Here is an 18,832-nt window from a genome sequence, read left to right as displayed (position 1 = left end):
CCTTGGCTTGCTCTGCTGTAACTATCTCTCCTCATGAAGAACTCCCTTGACAACTTCTCATGCACGACCTCATGGATCCCTTCCTCCTCCTCTTTCTCGGACCCCTGGCTTAGACTGGAAGTCAAGCCTTCCTGACTCTTCTGCCCAGTTATTGGCTGTTCAGCTTTTGATTAACCAATCAGAGATAACTGGGAAGCATTCTTTATACCACGGGGATACAGGATATGTTCAAAATTCATGACAATGCCCATATCTGGAGTGTAACCAGATCTTGGAGCACAGAAATCAACATCTGAATACACAGTGCACAAGACCCTCCCCCAACATTTTCCCATTTTAGTCTAATAAAATGCTCTTTTTTATTAACGATAAACTATATATAATAAGAACAAGTACTAAAACTATCAGGTGAGAATTGCATTTATAATGTCCAGTCCATTTGTATGTGGCATCTTTGAAGAAAGTACTCTGTTTATCCAATCTTGCTGAGTTTAGAGTTCTGTACTTAAATCATTTTCTATCATAGCTTACATTTATGAATGTAAAAAATATATACATACTTAGACGTAAAAGTATCTTTCTAAAACATTTTGTTGAACCCTAAACAGCTTAAGCTTAAATAAGAGACTATTACTATCTAGTTTTCAACCCCATTAGAGACATGAGAAATATTACCTGAGTTTGGACAAAGTGCAGAGCAAGCAGCTTCCAAAACTACAGAAATGACAGAGACAAGGCTGCCTGGACAGCTACCCAAAATTTCTCTTTAATGTTGGAACATCTATCTTCAGCCTTCTGGCCCAGTGTATGACAGACTTTTTTTGTGATGCAGGACTCTGTGATTAAGGACTTGCCTACTTCTCCTAGCAAAGCTTGGTGTCCAGTTTGGACAGCATTCTATGTACAGTTTAAGTAAGGGCAGCTTCTTGCCCAGTGGATAGTTTGCCACTTTTGAACAAACCTCCATATGGAGGTTCTTTGGTGCTCATCATCTTTGAAGTAGAATTGGGTGCTGTCAGGAGCTCACATGGCTCACTGCCAGAAAGCCTGCTATTAATAAAACACCTTTAAATGCCATGTCCCATATGGTACACCTGAACAGGCAGGCAAACGTTGTTTCTAGTATTTACCACTTGTTCAACTTTGAACACCTTTCTGTAATTAACTAGGCTAGTATCTAATATGACCTTGAGTTTGACTATTAATTTGCATTTCCTAATTATCCCAGTTTGTAATAGCAGCTTTCAAGGACTAGAACTTCCCATTATATTTTTAAATGGATTGCATAGTTTCAATAACTTAAATAAGAGTTGAAACATATACGTAGTATATTTTATCCAAAGATAACCTTAATTTTGTATCAATATACAAAGATTTATACCAATGTAAGATTTTTGGCTAGCAGTAGCTCTATAATTTAAAAATAGATTCAATAATCTACCTTTATTTCTATATTATTCCTAGATCTTCCCCCCCAAATATTAGATATGAAAGGATAGAGGAGAGAATAAGAGAAATCCCTGAGTCTAATCCCCATACCTTGTTTTCCCCCTAGTCAGGACCATTATCAACTTTTAACCAACCCTCCTTTTAATGATGATCATTACACTGAATGACCAAAAACTACCCACCCCAGGTTTTGGAAAACGGGGTGTTGTTCTTTTAAAATTGATCCCTGCTGTCTGGGGGCATAGTTTCCCTTTTTGTTGTTTCTTTCTTTTATTTTCCTGAGGACTGCAAAAAATTAGGATATTGGCCAGTGTTAAGAAAGGTAGTGGTAATGTGCTGCTGTGTGCCATGAAAGTGTAAGCTTAAAGAAAATCTTGACTAGAACAGTTGGAGAGGCTGAACCAATTGGATCATCTGGATTCAGCCGCTTTTTTTTGAAGCTGTCCTGGAAGCAAGTTTTGATGAAAGAGCTAATAAGGAAGTCTGAGGGTGGATCCAGTAGGATGATGGAATCAATGTGTCTCAGCATTCTCCAGGATGACTCCTGTCAGGGCTGTCCCCACCTCACTAGTATCTGGCCCTTCTGTTCTGTAAACATATAAGCTTTCACAGGTAACATACATTTTTGCATTAACACATGTATGGAATATGGAATGTGCGCATATCACTTAAATATGAGTCTTAGTTCTTTGTGTGAAGAGGTGAGAGGCACCAGTCTTTCAAAGTTAGTCTGGACTGTCTTAGTTTGGGTTTTATTGCCGTGAAGAGACACCATGACCAAGGCAACTCTCATAAAACATTTAATTGGAGCTGGATTTTCAGAGGTTCATCCATTATCATGACAGAGAGCATGGCAGTGTGCAGGCAGACAGGGTGCTGGAGAAGGAACTGAGAATTCCACATCTTGATCCGCAGGCAGTAGAAGGGCACTTTTCTGCCCAGTGCAGGAACATGGGAGACCTCAAAGCCAATCCATACAGTGACACCCTTCCTCCAAAAAGTCCATACCTCCTAATAGTGCCACTCCCCATGGGTCCAACATTCAATCATGAGTCTATGGGAGCCAAACCTATTCAAACCACCATGATAAACAAACTGTAATAAATTTTCTTCCATGTCATATGAAAGAATTTAGAAGCCAACAAGATTTACAGGCTATGCAGAGCTAAAGTTCAAGCTGGAGACATTTTCATGTCTCAGTCTCCAAACTGTTGCCTTACAGAGGGATCACCAATATGTGTTACCTGTTGGTCCTCTTGGTTTCATCCTTCATGACAGCAGCCAAGACCTTCAGAGGGACTCTTCAGGTCAAATCTGTGTTTCATACATTACGATGGAATCCAGTTTTTTTTTCTCCTGTTGATACAAATACAAAACCTCTCCCCAAATGTAACACATTTCCTGTCTATTGTGAAGTATGACACCCTTAACATGAACACGCTGATTTAGTTCTGTAGTTTTTCTATAATCCATTGTCTCTCAGCAACTATATTTTCTCATTTAGCATTTAAGAAATTAAAGTTAATAAAGCATAATGTAATCTATCCCTGGAAGTTTTTGTTACACCTGTTTGTTAAGCATCTCTTTTAAAGTATTTGACCTCTCTATAATTACTTGTCCTGCAGCAATGTGTGGTGTACTGTGATATGCTTTATATTGATATGCAAAAAACCCTGCTTATTTTTACTAGAGACATAGGAGGAGTATTGTGTTTTAATCTGTACAGATAGCCCCAAAATTGCTATAACTTCCAAGAAATGTGTAATAACAAAATCAGTTCTTTAGAACATAAAGCAGTTGCCCATTGAAATCCTGAATATTTTGTCTATTGTATCGTGCATATATTTTAATTTTCCAAACTCTGCAAAATGAAAAACATCCATTTGACAAATTTCATTTCTTTGGGTACCTTTTGGGACACTCTCTGAAAGTAATGGAGTTTGGTTATATTTGTTAATTTCTCCAAATAGTTGCTACAAACTCATTGCCCATCAACATTGATTACTCATGACATAATCTCAGCATTACTATGAAGCACTTTGATTATTGTTGGCTCTGTTCCTGACCACTGAAAATTCTTCCTGTTATAATAAAATTCAAAGTCCTTTTGTTGGAGGTTGGTCAGATGCTGGCCCTGAAGATCTGGTTCCACCTATCCTTGTTTTATAAACTAAAACATTATACCTGATTGGTTAAAGGCCTATACCTGGGCAGGGCAGAATGGGGCAGGCATGGCTAAGGTTCCTGGACTTTTGAAGAGAGGGAATCACAGGAAACTGATAGATGGGAAGAGGCGGGAGGAGGAAGCCATGATGGAGAAGGAACCACGTGGGACTGGAGAAAGGACTCCAAGGATGGTGTGGAAAGGCTTGACAAAGAATGTAAGCAAGTACCACGGAATTATGGATAGAAGGTAGACTAGATAAGGATGGTTAAGGGTGGATGCATGCTGGGAGATGAATGGTGAGGTTACTGAGACAGCCAGTGCAGGTAAAAATATCTGCCTGGCCCAGGGTAAATAAGGCAATTATAAAATCTAACAGGTGTCTCTATCTTATTATTTGTGTTAGCAGGGCTAGATAATACCGTCATGATAATCATAGGGCAAATAATAAATTTTATATAGCCCAACACTGATTTTTATTTGCTACTACACCCTTTTTATGTCTTTACTTTTTTACTTTGTATGCTAAGAAGATCTATTCTAAAATACTGTCCTCCCTTTGCATAATGAGGCCAGTAGGAAATGATTTGAAGACAAAATAACTCAAATACAGTCCCCCATGAAGCCTCCAGAAGCCTCTGGATTTTTGGGGAGCTCTTGTCACTCAGCACCATGGGGTCCACCTGACAGCAGAACAAACCTAGAGATTCCCTGCAGTGTGGACCCTCTGGTGGTAGATGAGATGTGATCTCTGACTGAAGCCTTAGAGCAGATGCTGCAGATTTTGGGCCACTACCCAGTGTGGATCCTCTGGTGCTTCTGGAAGTATGAGGCATTATTGTAGCCTTTTCCACACTGCTGACATGTGTAGGCTTTCACTCCTGTGTGGACCCTCCGGTGAGCACTAAGCCCTGCACTCCATCTGAATTCCTTCCCACACTCCTCACACTTGAATGGCTTCTCTCCGGTGTGAATGATCTGATGGACTTGGAGATTGGACCTCTGAGTGAAGGCTTTTCCGCACGTGTCACATTTGAAGGGCTTCTCACCAGTGTGGACACTCTGATGAGCCTGTAGAGCTGAGGCGTGACTAAAGCCTTTCCCACATTCCTCGCATTTATAAGGTTTCTCTTTCATATGGATTCTATGATGGGAGTGAAGGTTAGAGGTACTTCTGAAGCACTTCCCACATATATCACATATGTATGGTTTTTCTCCAGTGTGAACTCTCTGATGGGTGTGAAGATTTGAGGTACTTCTAAAGTGCTTCCCACACACTTCACATCTGTATGGTTTTTCCCCAGTGTGAACTCTCTGGTGGGCTTGAAAATCTGAGCTCCCACTAAAGCCCTTCCCACACACATTACAGTGAAATGGTCTGTGTCCTGTATGGACCCCCTGGTGTCTATGGAAGGTTGAGAAGGAACTGAAACCCTTCCTGCACTCTTCACATTTATATGGCTTCTCTCCTGTGTGGACCCGCTGATGGCTGTGAAGGTGCCAACTCAAGCTAAAACACTTCCCACACTCGTCACATTTGTACGGTTTCTCTCCAGTGTGGAATCTTTGATGGGCATGAAGATTTGAGCTACAGCTGAAGAGTTTGCCGCAGTCTCCACACTTATATGGCCTCTCCCCTGTGTGAGTTCTCTCGTGGATCTGGCGGTGCTCCCACTTTGTGAAGCCCTTCCCACACACCTTACATTTATACGGTTTTTCTCCGGTGTGCACTCTGCTGTGGATTTTGAGATCCCACTTGCGGCTGAAGCCTTTCCCACAGGTGTTGCACTGGTAGGGCTTCTCTCCTGTGTGCACTCTCCGGTGAGTCTGAAGATTTGAGCTCTGACTGAAACCCTTGCCACACTCCTGACACCAGTAGCGCTTTTTCCCTGGATGAGTATCTTGTTGAATGGGGACACTGGAGCTATGCCTGGTGTCCTCATGTGTACTACAAACAAGGGATTTTTTTCCTAAGAGGACCTGCTGATGGAGTTGCAGACTGGGGCTGTCAGTTACGGCTTCCTGGCCCTTGCTGCACTCGTAGGCCTTCCCTTTTGTGTAAATACCATGCTGAGTGAGGGGTGATGCAGAAAAAATTACTTTACCACAGTCATCGCTGCTGTGGGCTCTGTCTCTTTCATGCACTATATTGTGGTGGGAAATACAACACAGACTGTCAATACCTGAAGCCAACAGCATTGCACTGCTTTTCACCGGAGCCTGTGGACAGTTTTTCTGATGGTTCTGGCTTTTGGTAAGATGTGTTTTACTCCATGAACTTTGAGTTCTCCCAGACAGAAATTCCTGATTTTCAATAATGCTGCAAAGGTCACTTGTAAGACGTTCAAGACAGCTGTCATCCTCAGAGGTCCCAAGAGGCTCTTCTGTTTCCCCATGGCAGGAGGAGTGGTATTGCTTCAGGAAGTGAGAACCCCTTCCTTGAGTGTTTATAACAACTTCTGGAGTTCTTGCCAGTTTGTTCACATCATGGTTTGTCATTGGCCAGCATGGAAGCTGCCCCAGCGAAAGGCACCTTAGTAATGTAGCGTGAAGAGTCTGGCCTCCTGAAAGAATAGAGAATAGACGGTGATGTCAGAAGGAAGGGGTCATGGAAGGCCCAAGTCCTCAATTCTCTCTGGAAATGTTAACGAGACCAGCATTGCAGATGAATGTCTGAGAGCTCAGAGGAACAAAGATCTACAAGGAGAACACACACTCAAGAGCAAGCCACATTTGATCATGGTGTAAAATTTGGGGTGAGCCCAAAAGAGAAGGCTTAAGGTCACCTTCAGCCTCTGCTGAGTCCCTGCCTTGCTGTGTCCAGGGGCAACTGTGCAGACGGATAATGGGGAGGAAGCACTTCTCAGCATCTGGGCATTTTCCTTGAGGGATGGTGTGGGCTGAAGTACACATGGGTCTGACTCCTCCCTGAGGCTGGAGGAGCAGAAAAAACCAGACCTGCCTGCTCCTAACCTGTCTGCCGGTGACATGAAGAGCACCTGGTTCCCCTGACTTGGAGGTGAGAGAGTCAAATGGGAAGCCGCAGGGAGCTTTGGGCACTGAGGGAAAGAAAGCAGGTAAACAGGGCATGCACAGAACAAAGGTGGCCCAAAAGCCATTGTCTAAATCGAGGAAGTCACGGTACTGGAGACCCATGTAGGAGACTGGAGTAACTTCAGAACATAAGCTCACTTGGAAACTAGAGAGGAGAGTTAAAGTGTTTAGATGGCCAGACTCAAAACATGCCTGTGGATCAGGGAGGGCTGCTCATGGAAAAAGGAGAACATGTGGGCAGAAGCAAATGGCTTTCCTTCAAATGCCTGCTCTCAACCTCAGATCGCCAGGCTCACAAAGGAGCAGGGGGAGGTGGCTCAAAAAACAAGGTAGATCCCAGCTGCTAACCTACAGCAGCAGATGTCCTGATGGAAAAACAAAGGCTGCAACACTGTCTGACAGGGCCCCCAAGGAAACAAAATAATCTGAGAACTGTCAGGGCAGAAAACAACCAAGGTGAACTGAACAGCTTCTGAGGCTAAAACAAAAATAAGTGAAGTAGGTTCAGTGATTCTAGGAACAAAGCTCCTTGGCTTGAATGACACACTGAGAACTCTAAACGCCAGTGGGAGAAACAGGAAGAGGAACAAGCTTGTGGGTCGGGTGATGGATGCTCTTGTGACGAAGAGGAGAGGAAGATAGAAACTGCTGTAGCTGCACAATGACCACAGGCTTCACGGAGCTGTTGCTCACAGCGTGCAAGCACTTGGGATTTTGGTGTATGTCATCACAACCAAAACAAAATTAATGTTAACAGGTGTGACTGTGCTCAGGCAACATCAGAGCAAGTGCAGCATGTGGAGAGTGAGACACATGTAAAGCTGTCCCTAAGAGCGGGGCCTGTGAGGACTCCTGAACAGACAAATGCAGAGAAAGAAAGACAGAGAGGCAGAAAGAAAGAGGGACACAGAGAGACGGAGAGAATATGGCGCTGTACCAGGGAAGCGCGTTCAGGCCAGAGAGAGTAAGCAACAACAGCTGAGACACAAAGACAGAAGAAAAAAAAAAGAGATCAGCAGAGCAGGATCTTGAGGCCCTGGGGGCATGGGGTTCCAGTCAGTCACCACAGTGCTTGGGAAGCTGAGGCAGGAGGACCACAAATTTTTAGGCAAGCCTGGGCTACAATGCAAGCAAGACTTTACTACAAAACAAAAAAGTTAAAACAACCTGACTTAACTGAATTGCCTTGCAGACCCCAAGAAGTTAAGAGATGCCACAGGCATGGGACACCTGGCCAGAAAAGCTGCTAATAGAGTGGAACCAGCCCAGGAGAAAGAAGTGTGTTACAGCCCACTAAGCTGAAAGGAGGGGGAGATCTGAAGAGCGCTTTGACATCAGACAGAGAGATGCAGAGTTTGGAGTTTGCTCTCCTGGTTTTGGTTTAGTATTTCCTCACTGTACTCCTTTCCTCCCTTTCAGATGCTCCCTTTCATATGCTGGATTATGTGATCTGCATTTTTATTCTGATTTTACGGGAGGTTGCAGTTAAGAGAGTGCACGAGTCTCAGAAGAGACTTTGAACTCTGGACTTAGGACTGAGACTGTGACAGTCTATGGGGACTTCTGTGGCTGGATAGCATTCACCTGCATTCTGGTCTGGCTACAGCCGAGGTGTGGAATGTGCTGGTTTGAATGCGAATGGCCCCACAGGTTCATGTGTTTGAAAGCTTGGTCCATAGAGACTAGTAAGGCTTGGCAGCAATCGGGAGGTGAGACCTCCTTGATCGGGAGGTGAAGTGTGTCACTGGGCTTGGGTTTTGGAGTTTCAAATACTCAAGCCAGGCCCAGTGTCTTGTCTTTCTGTAGATCAGGATGTAGAACTACCTGCTACCATGTCTGCCTGAATGCTGAATGTTATGGTAATAAACCAAACCCTACAAACAGTAGACATGCCCCAATTAAATGCTCTCCTTTATAGGTGTTGTCACGTTCATGGCATTAACTAAATGCATGCATATTCATACAAAGAAATGTTCATAATTGTATTTAAAGCACATCTATGTATAAAATGCAGTCCTAAAAAATAAAGTGGAGGCTGAAGAGATGGCTCAGCAATTCAGAGCAGTGGCCGCTCTTTCAGAGGACCCAGGTTGGATTAGCTGGCTCACAATCACCTGTTATTCCATTTCCAGGGGATCTGAGGTCCTCTTTGGTCCTCTGCAAACACCCCCAATGTAAGCAGTAGACAGACAAACATGCAGACAAAACACTCAAATATACATAAAACACAAACTAAATGAACCTAAAAGAAAAGCAGTGGACATTGGATGTAACCAAGACATCGGATGTGAACTTGTGACTTTGCCAAGGGACACAGGGCGCCATCCTCACCCACTGACAGAAGGTTCACGAAGTTCTCCAGCATCACATCATGGTACAGCTTCCTCTGGGCAGCATCCAGCAGCTCCAGCTCCTCCTCACTGAAGACCACAGCCACATCCCCGAATGTCACTGTCTCCTGTGACAGTAAACACTTTCAGTTTCTTACCCAATGCCAGGAGGACCTGAGCAACTGTTTACACAGAGCCTATTGTATTAGTTAGGGATTCTATGGCTAGGACTAAATACCATGACCAAAAGGCAAGTTTGGGAAGAAAGGGTTTATTTGGCTTACATTTCCACATTCCTGTTCATTACTGAAGGAAGTCAGGACAGGACCTCAGGCAGGTCTGCAACCTGGAGGCAGGAGCTGATACAGAGGTTGCTGTTGTTTTCTGGTTTGCTCCCCATGGCTTGCTCTGCCTGCTTCCTCATAGAAGCCAGGACTATCAGCCCAGGGATGGCACCACCCACAGTGGCTGGGCCCTCCCACACTGATGAGTAATTAAGAAAGTGCCTTACAGCTGGACCTTGTGGAGACATTCTTCTCAACTGAGGCTTCTTCCTCTCTGACTCTAGCTTGTGTCAAGCTGACACACAGCACAAGGAAGCACACCTATTCACACCTTTCCATGGCTACAGAGGGTGTAGTGGGTAGAAAACAGAAAATACTGTTGCAACAAACTTGTTTTTTCTGTAGTTGGGTCACTATGTCCATAGTTGTTATGGGAAGTCAGGAATTTCAGACTTAGAGAGCACCAACCCATGTGGGGACTAATGTGCTGACGTTGGACAGAAACAGCTGGCAATGCCCAGCTCCTCCTGGGCAGCACAGCTCAGGTGTACCTTCATTCCCAAATCCAAAAGACTCTGAAACATCATTTAAAATGTTTTGTGTTGTGGCACATTATGGGTTTCAGATTCATAACACTTTATTAGTAAGTGTATGCAAATATTCACAAATTAAAAAATCCCCCACAAGCACTTGTGAAATGCTTGTGTGTTCAGAAGTATCTGGCACTCATTATGTCCTTAGCTCTGCCATTCTAACAGGCTGTACTGGCTGCCTGTGTGTCAACTTGACACAAGCTAGAGCTATCTAAAAGGGGGGAACATCAACTGAGACCATGCCTCCTAAGTTGGGCAATGGTGGTCAAAGCCTTTAATTCCAGTTCTTGGGAGTCGTAGGCAGGCAGATCTCTGTGGGTTCCGGGCCAGCCTGGTCTACAGACAGAGTTCCAGGACAGCCATGGCTACATGGAGAAAACCTGTCTGGAAACCCTCCCCTCACAAAGAAGAAAATGCCTCTATTAGATCCAGCTGTGAGGCAGTTTTAAAATTAGTGATTGATGGGGCAGGACATAATCACTGTGGGTGGAGCTGTGCTAGAGCTAGTGGTCCTGGATTCTATAAGAATGCAGAATGAGCAAGCCATGGGGAGCAAGAATGTAAGCAGCACCCCTCAATTCACTCTGCATCAGCTCCTGCCTCCAGGTTTCGGTCAGTCTGTGTTCCTGTCCTGACTTCCCTCAGTGATGAACAGCAATATGGAAGTGTAAGCCAAATAGCCTCTTTCTTCCCCAACTTGCATTTTAGTCATGCTGTTTTCTTGCATCAATAGAAACTCTAACTAATATAGGCCATGGTTTAATCCCAGCATTCAGCAGGCAGAGGCAGGAAGATCTCCAGGTTCTTGGTGAGCTGGGTTTACAGAGTGAGTTCCAGGCATGCCAGGACTACACAGGAAAACTGTCTTCAGGGTAGAGGGGAATGAAAAGAAATATGAAACCCTTACTAAGACACAGGCCTTTGGGAACCTTCTAGGACAGACATGCAGCTCTCATTACGTGTTCTCAGGAACACACCTCTGTCAAGAGTAGTTTATTCAGGGTGATGGGTGTGAGCACAGGCTCTGTAAACCTTAAGCACCTCAATTCACACTTCAAGGTTCTAGACTGATGGAGCTTGTGCAACTTCTCAGTGCCTCAGTTTCCCCATCTGTATAATAGTTCCTCCATCACAAGGTCCCTGACAGGATTAAATGAGACCACAGAAAGAACCTAGGACACTGTTTGATATGCCCTAAGCAGCCAAGGTATGTCCAACACTTTCATCATTGTCTGCATTCCATTCATGGCCAGATAGTGTCCCATAAGGGCTGCACTAAATACATATTTTTAAATGTACTATCCAGATACACACAATAAATGTAAAACAAATCTGTAAGAGAAAGTTTCAGAAAAACTGCTATTTTTAATCAGTAATCAAAGTTTCCAAGATTTTTTTTTTCTTTTGGTTTTTCAGGACAGGGTTTCTCTGTGTAGCCTTCACTGTCCTGGATTCACAGAGACCCACCTACCTCTGCCTCTCCAAGTGCCAGAATTACAGGCATGTGCTACATTTTTTTTTAAAAGAGTGCGCAGTTTAGGTCAGAATACAGAGAATCAGGGGTACTCTGCCTACAAATTAGCTGCGAAAATCACAACTGCTATTAGTGAAACAAACATCCCTCCTTGGAGCTGACGGCACCTGGCGAACTTGGCTGCGCCTGTGGAATACACCCTTTTGCACTAGTGTTCATGCCTTTTTTCCTTTCTTTTCCTGAGGTTTCTCTGTGCAACAGAGCCCTGGCCATCCTGGACGCACTGTGTACACTAGTCTGCGCTTGAACCTAGCCTGCCTCTGCCTCCCAAGCACTAGGATTAAGGCATGGGCACCACACGCAGCTCTATTCATCTTCCAATTTACCTAACCACACCTCCTTAGGGCTCAGTACTCAGTTTCCGGGCAGCTTGTGTTTCAACACCAGGGCACACAGTTCATTTGATTCAGCTTGACTGTACATGTGTCAGTGTGTCTGTCTTTCCTTCACTTCTTGATCATCAGAGATGGGTCAACCCCAGAAGCTATGCAGATGGCAGCAGCCAGACCTCCCTGGTTACTCAGGATGTGAATGCTCAGGATGCCAAATGCAGGAAAGGAGGGTGAGCAGTCATGTTTCACTTTACTGAATCATGCCTCCTGGGTGCTCAGTGCAGTATAATAGATGCACTGAGTTTCCAGGCTGCTGTGGTATCTCCATCAGAGCACAGGGCTCATCCCATTCCAGCTTGACTGTACATGTGTCTGTGTGTCTGTCTTTCCTTCATTCCTTCATCATCTGTTTTGTCCCTGGAGCCAGGCAGATGGTGGCAGCCAGACTTAGAGAGCACCAACCCATGTGGGGACTAATGTGGGGACTTTTTGGAGCAGGAACCCGTCGGGTGAGGGTTTAATATCTATGTTTGGGAAAAAAAATATCAGATCCTTCAGAGGGTGTTTATACTGACTTCCCTCAGTGATGAACAGCAATATGGAAGTGTAAGCCAAATAGCCTCTTTCTTCCCCAACTTGCATTTTAGTCATGCTGTTTTCTTGCATCAATAGAAACTCTAACTAATATAGGCCATGGTTTAATCCCAGCATTCAGCAGGCAGAGGAATACTCAGTATCCCTAATGCAGGAAAGGAGGGTGAGCAGTGTTCTGTGCATGTGTGTGTACACATGTATGCATGCATGTAATGTACATCTGTACATGAGGGGGCACATGCATTAGAGGCTAGAGGACAACCGCTGGTGTCCTTCCTCAGGGGCTGCCACCTTTTCATGTTTTTGTTCTTGAGTCAGGGTCTTCCAGTGGCCTGCAACTTGCCCAGTAGGCTAGGATGGCTGCCAATGAGCACCAGGGCTCTGCCTCTCTCCAGAGTCCCAGAACAGCAGACCCCTCCCTCCAGTCCCCTTCCTCTATCTCAAAGTATGTTCATCCCTTTACACGTTCACATGTGCAATGTCCTCTGAGCACACGTCCCCCACTATCCTCTTTTCCCTCCTCCAACCAAACCTTTCTTCTCAGCACATCCCCTCATGCTTTCATGCAGTTCAGTGTGGCTGTGCTGCACAGTGCTTGTCCAGCATGCAGGGGTCCTGTTTTCATTCCCTGGTGCTGGGGGAGAGGGGAAGCAAGGCGACTTACCTGTAACTTCGTCATGGTTCTCTTCTTCTCTTTGAGACAAGGCAGGGTTCTGGCAAGCAAGATGGGGGAGGAAAGGCTTTCATGAGAGCTGTGCTGGGACAGTCAACCACATGGCTTCCTCAGCTTTCCCATCAGCCCCAAGTACTGGCATTCCAAATCTGTGCACACAGACCTGGACTTTCTACCTACTTCCTATGTACTGGCAGAGTAAGCCTCCAGGTTACCAAGTCATCCATGCCTCAGCTCACTCATGGCAGATGGTTAGGAAAGCCCACATTCTCTATTTCCAGCAACTTCCAGGTTGTGGGGTCCTGTCACCTTCACAAAGCTGCCTGTGGTGATGGGCTTTCCAGGAAGCCAATTTTAAGGAACTCTGAACTCGCTGATGAACGCTGTGTCTTAACTGAACACCACCCTCTGAAGGATCTGATATTTTTTTCCCAAACATAGACATTAAACCCTCACCTGACAGGTTCCCGCTCCAAAAGGCTTAAGTTCTAGTAAGCCTTGCTCCTCTGCAAGAGTCTCCACAAAGTCTCTTTTCCTCCCGTGCATGAAGATAGTGACCAATAAACACTCAAACCCTCACTAAGGAAAGTGGAATTTGGCCCTGCTGGATGGCTCAGCGGGCAAAGGTGACTGCGCCCAGCCCGACCGCCTGAGTTCCAGTCTCTGCACAGCACATGGTGGAAGGAGAGACCCGAATCCCACAGGTTGTCTTCTGACCTCCTCCACGCATAAGCTGCGTGAATAAATAAATAAACAGATATTGATAGATAGATAAATAAATAAATAAATGCAAAATGAAAATCGCATTTAAAAACTAAGTTGCACACCACTGGGGGCTTCGGCGCACCGGCCCGCGGTCCTCACAGCTCCTCCGCCGGGCTCCGTGGGAAGCTGGACTCTCCCGGGGGCTCCGGCAGCAGCTGAGAGGGTCCAGGGCACCCGGGCAGCGCCGCCCCAGGCAGAGCGCAGCGACAGAGGACCCGGCCCCCGCCGCCCGCTCCTCCCCGGGCCGCAGCCTCGGTCGCCGAGGGGAGACAGCGGGCGCGCGAACGCTCACGAAGGGCCCGGGACGCCCCCGGATCTCGCTTCACCAGTTGCTCAGCTGAAAGCTTTGCCTCCCTCGAGCGGAAGCGATTTCGGCCCCCGGTGGCACCAGAACTACAACTCCCAGAAGCCCTCAGCGGAAATGCCTCTCTGCTGCCTTTCCGGGACTACATTCCCAGGAGGCTAAAGTGTCACTAAAAATTTCTGTGCCGCTTTAACTAGAGTGAGGTCAGTGGACATCGCTGTTAGGGAGCTCGCTCTCCTGGGTTGCTTTTCGGTTTCTTCATTTCTCAATGCCATGAAAGACAATTGTTGTTTGGGTTTTCCAGAGAGTTTCTTTGTGTAGCTCTGGCTGTGCTGGAACTCGCTGTGTAGATCGGGCTGGCATTGAACTCCAAGATCCACCTGCCTCTGCCTTCTTAGCGCGAGTGGCATCACCTGGGGTTAGGTAATACCGTTTCAGTCTATCCTTTTCTGTGGTTTGGATTGTAATTTCTATCATGCTGTCTGCCAGTTCATTCGTTTTCTCTTCCATCGCCAATATATTGTTGAACCCACTTAATTGTGGAGGAGGGGCATTGTAGTGGTTAGCTGTGTAATTTCCATCAAAAGATACAGAGAGTTGTTCTCTTCCTAAAACTCAGACTTTCTATTATAACCTGCCTAAATCCAATGGAAATCAGGGAAGATTTATTTTTCTTTTTAAAGATTTACTTTCCATGCAGCATCTTCAGAGTCTAGAAGAAGGCATGAGATCCTGGAACTGGACTAACAGGCGGTTGTGAGCCTCTCAGTATGGGCACTGGGAACCCGTCCTGGGCCCTCTGCCAGAGCAGCAAGAGCTCTTAGCCACTGAGCCATCTCTTCAGTCCCAAAATTTTTCTTTTTGAGTTATGTTGGCATTGAACGCAGGACCTTTCAAATGTTAGACACATGCTCTACTGCTGAGCGCCACGTCCTGAGTCCATCACTAGATTGTAAGAAAGGAATCGACCATTGAGCCCTGATCCCTGCTCAAGGATGCGTTCCTAACTTGTGAGCTCTGTCTGTCCATGAAATAAAAATAAATCCAATGGACCAGCTATGATGGCGCATGCCTTTGATCCTAGGGTTCAGAATGTAGAGGCAGATGTATGTGTGATTTTTAAATTAGCCTCCTCTACATAGCAAGCTCCAGGACAGAAGGCTGCACAGTGAGACCTGGATTCAACAAACAGAACCGGAACAGCCCCACTGAAATCAGAGATAGATAAACCACTCATTCAGCAAGTCATCTGAAACAGGAAGGGGCTTTGAAAATATATTGGCAAAAGATAAAAAAATAACAAAAAAAATGTATTGACAAAAGACCCCAGGAAAAACTCAGAGAGGGAGGCTCCTGGGTGAGCCGCTGAAAACTTGGAGCTTTTCCCGACATGTACCTGAAGATGCTCAAGAATATGGACCAAATCCAAAGCATCCAGACAATGAAGCCTCAGGACTCTGAGGCTGACAAATTCCTTGTGCAGGCCATGGATTTGGACCTACCACCTTCCCGGTGCTGTACAGGCAGGGAGCAGGAGGCACTGCGCTGTTACGCTGTAAACTAGTTAACTACAGCCACTTCCTCTTTACCACGGAGCCAATAAAGTCTCATTCTCCTTTTGAGACAGACCCTCTGCTCTGGCCTGTAATTCTATACCCTCCTGCCTCAGCCTCTCCCTACCAGGGTTTCAGTTGTGAGCCCCCATACTTGGCTTTTTTCCTCCTTCCTTCTCTTCTGGCTCATCTTTTCCTTTTTTCCTGCTACTCCACCCCTTCTTTCTTTTTAAGTAGAATCTTATGTAGCCCAGGCTGCCCTCAGACTTGCTTCAACTTCTGATCCTCCTGCCTCTCCTCCCAAAGTTTAGGAGTTAGAAAACGAAACCCAAGGCTCCTGTCATTGCTCCACATGGCTCAAATGTCTACCAGCTAGTTTGTTAACCGGACACAAGCTCGCATCCTCTGGGGAGAGGAACCGCAATAGAAAATTCCTCTATCAGATCCACTTACAGGCAAGTCTCTGGCACATTCTCTTGATTGAAGATTGTTGTGTGACAGCCCAGATCATTGTGGTTGGCGCCAGCCTTGGGCAGTGGTCCTGGGCACTATTAGACAGAAAGCTAAGCAAGGCAGGGGAGCAGGACAGTAAGCAGCACCGTCCACGGCCTTCTCCAGCCTGTTCCCAGGCTCCTGACCTGACATGGAAGAGCCAGGGTGCTGTGTGGATGTGGTGTTCCTCCCAGCAGCAGGAAGCAAATTAGGTCAGCAATGAGATGTGCAAGGCAGAACCAGGAGCAGTGACTGTCAAAAGGGCCCGTCCTCAGGGGGGCATGGAGGCTGTTGCCAGGGAGGCCTTAAATCCTCCCTGTATCTTTAAGGTTTGCTTTTGATTTATATTAGTGAATGCGGTAGAAGTTTTGGTTTCTTTAAAAAACTTGGTTATTTATGCAATTTTAATTCCAAGTGTGGGATATGGGACTGCCTCAGTTTACCCACAGGTGATAACAGCTTTGTGCAGCTCAGAGAGGGACATGGTCTTTGCCATATGGTAACAGACTCATGTGGGTCAGAGACAGGAAGGGCGTGGTCTTTGCCAGCCGCAGTTGGTTTAATTCTGAGGACTCAGAGAGTATAAATACCAGGGCCAAGAGCGAGAAGGGCCACTTGTAGGAGGCCCCAAGAATGCTTTGGGGAGATGGTCAGAGGAGGAAGAGGGCTGCTGCTGCATTTGCTATTTGCTAGACTGCTGGATAGTTTGATGACTGAGATTTGTGTTGCCCCAAAAAGCCCATTAGCCTCAGACAAAAGAAAGAAGTCTGCCCCATTTCACCACTAACCTTCTTTCCCTCTTACCTAGTGTTGGTGGGTTGTAAGATATTAGGAGGAGTAAGGGATGGATAAGGGAGTTAGAGGCATAAGAAACCAAAATAAAACAGAGTTAAAAAATAGTGCCAACAAGTGGCCCCCAGGCATACGGCTTAAGAATAGTGGAAAATCTGGTTTTTAATGCCATAGAGGAAACAGGGTATGAAGACATGAATATACTGTTTCAGGATATCAGAGAAAGGTTTACTGTGGCTGCTGCTGCTGGGATCTGTACAATTCTGCTTTCAGAGGGGATTTTCTGTTTTTGCTTAATCTTCCTCCTATCGCCCATCTTAAAAAAAGGTTGGAAGAATGGTTGAACATTTGGAAAAGTTGTGAGTGGATATGGAGGGGTCTGAGAAGCAAAAAGTGGATGAAACAGGAAAACTGGAAGTGTCATTCAATTATCTTAGACTGCAGAGGTGGCTGTGCAACTAGAGAGTTTGTGGGTAGAGGTGGAAGTAATTGGGAAGCAAATAGTGCCACTGGTCACACCTGGCAACTGAGAGCCAGAGTTCCCTGCTCTTGCCACCTGCCCTATTCCATGCAGTTTTGCTGCCATGTGCCTAAAGCCCAGGAGTGAAGGAAGGGGCCTGGAAGAGCAGGCGGCTGTACAGGGCAAAAGGTTATTCTTGAGCCAAGTGCTCCAGCAGAGGAGTTTCCTGGAACTACAAAATCACCATCAGCTTCCCAGTAATTGTGCAGCACATGCCTGCTAATGATGTTGGTCACAAATATGATTAAAAAACATGGTGTCCAATAGAAGTGTTAGATCTAAAGCATTTTAAAGATCTGTTGTGTCCTATAAAATGCCTTCCCCATTCATTAAACAAATGTTAGGTAACTGGGCTACCCAAAATATAATTATTCCCCAAGATTGGTAGAGATTGGTTTCCGATGTGCTCGAAGCTGGTCAGCAGTTGTAATGGTTATTGTGGTGGAGGAATGAAGCCACAAAAAGAGAACATCAAAATATAGCAACGGGGATAAATGTTGTTAAAGATCAATTGCTTGTTGAAGGGCGTTATGCTGACTTAAAAGAACAAATTAGATCTGATGATGAGGTTATAGAACAATGTCACTTAGCATATTTAAGAGCTTGGGGTCTGGCGGGGGGAAGTGTGGGGAGAGGGCCGATCCACTTGTTTAATAAGATACTACAAATCTCTGGAGAAGCCTTCACAGACTTCTTACAGAGATTGCCTTCCACTGTAAATAGATGCACATCAGACCCTGATGCCAGACAGGTGTTGATGGAGAACTTGGCCTTTGAAAATGCAAATACTGAATTTAAGAGAGCAATCAGACCATTAAATGCACAAGCAGCACAAATTAATGAATGGATAAGAGACACAACTGATACTGGCTTTCAGAAGCCTCATGCCAATTTCATAGGACAAGCCATAGACAGAGGTCTCAGATACCAAAATACATGACGCTTTCATTGTGGTGAATTTGGCCATTTACAAAGATATTGTAAAGTTAGAAACTTCAGAGCTCAAAATTTCAGGTGCATTAGCTCTAGGAAATATGGTATTTTCAATGGCAGACATTACAGTTTCTGGCTGGAATGGAATGTCCAGGCTTCCTGGAGTTTGTAGACACTGTGGTAAAAGGAGTCATTTAGTGACTGCAGGTTCAAGAGGGACATACAAGGGAACATCTTGCCATCTGGAAAAAAGCTGAGGGCCCTGTTGGCTTGAGGTCCCACAGCAAAAAATACGAGCTGTTTTCCTTTGATCAGCCAGGAGATAATAAGCAGGCCAGGCAACTGAAACTAAGTATTGCTGATCTCATGCATGCTACTGAAGGCAGTGCAGCTTTGGATCTGGCCATAATAAGCCTCTTACCCTACCCCCAAAAAAATGAAAGTTACAAAATAACCACTGGTGTTT

At 45.4% G+C, this 18,832-nt stretch overlaps 1 protein-coding gene across 1 annotated transcript in view; it reads right to left on the bottom strand.

Moving 5' to 3' along the window:
- Nucleotides 1-2,236: 2,236 nt before the first annotated feature.
- LOC110563708 (uncharacterized) overlaps nt 2,237-18,832 on the bottom strand; it is a 31,443-nt gene continuing 14,847 nt past the window's right edge. Inside the window, 5 exon segments of the mRNA XM_060366318.1 lie at nt 2,237-4,375; nt 4,378-6,177; nt 8,999-9,125; nt 12,999-13,098; nt 13,872-14,165. Of these exon segments, the coding sequence (XP_060222301.1) occupies nt 4,314-4,375; nt 4,378-6,177; nt 8,999-9,125; nt 12,999-13,098; nt 13,872-14,165 (2,383 nt within the window). The 3' untranslated portion in view covers nt 2,237-4,313.

The sequence above is a fragment of the Meriones unguiculatus genome, chromosome 14, assembly GCF_030254825.1.
Source record: "Meriones unguiculatus strain TT.TT164.6M chromosome 14, Bangor_MerUng_6.1, whole genome shotgun sequence".
Taxonomy (NCBI): Eukaryota; Metazoa; Chordata; class Mammalia; order Rodentia; family Muridae; genus Meriones; species Meriones unguiculatus.
Note: the sequence above shows the minus strand (reverse complement) of the source record. Positions and strands in the feature narration are given on the sequence as shown.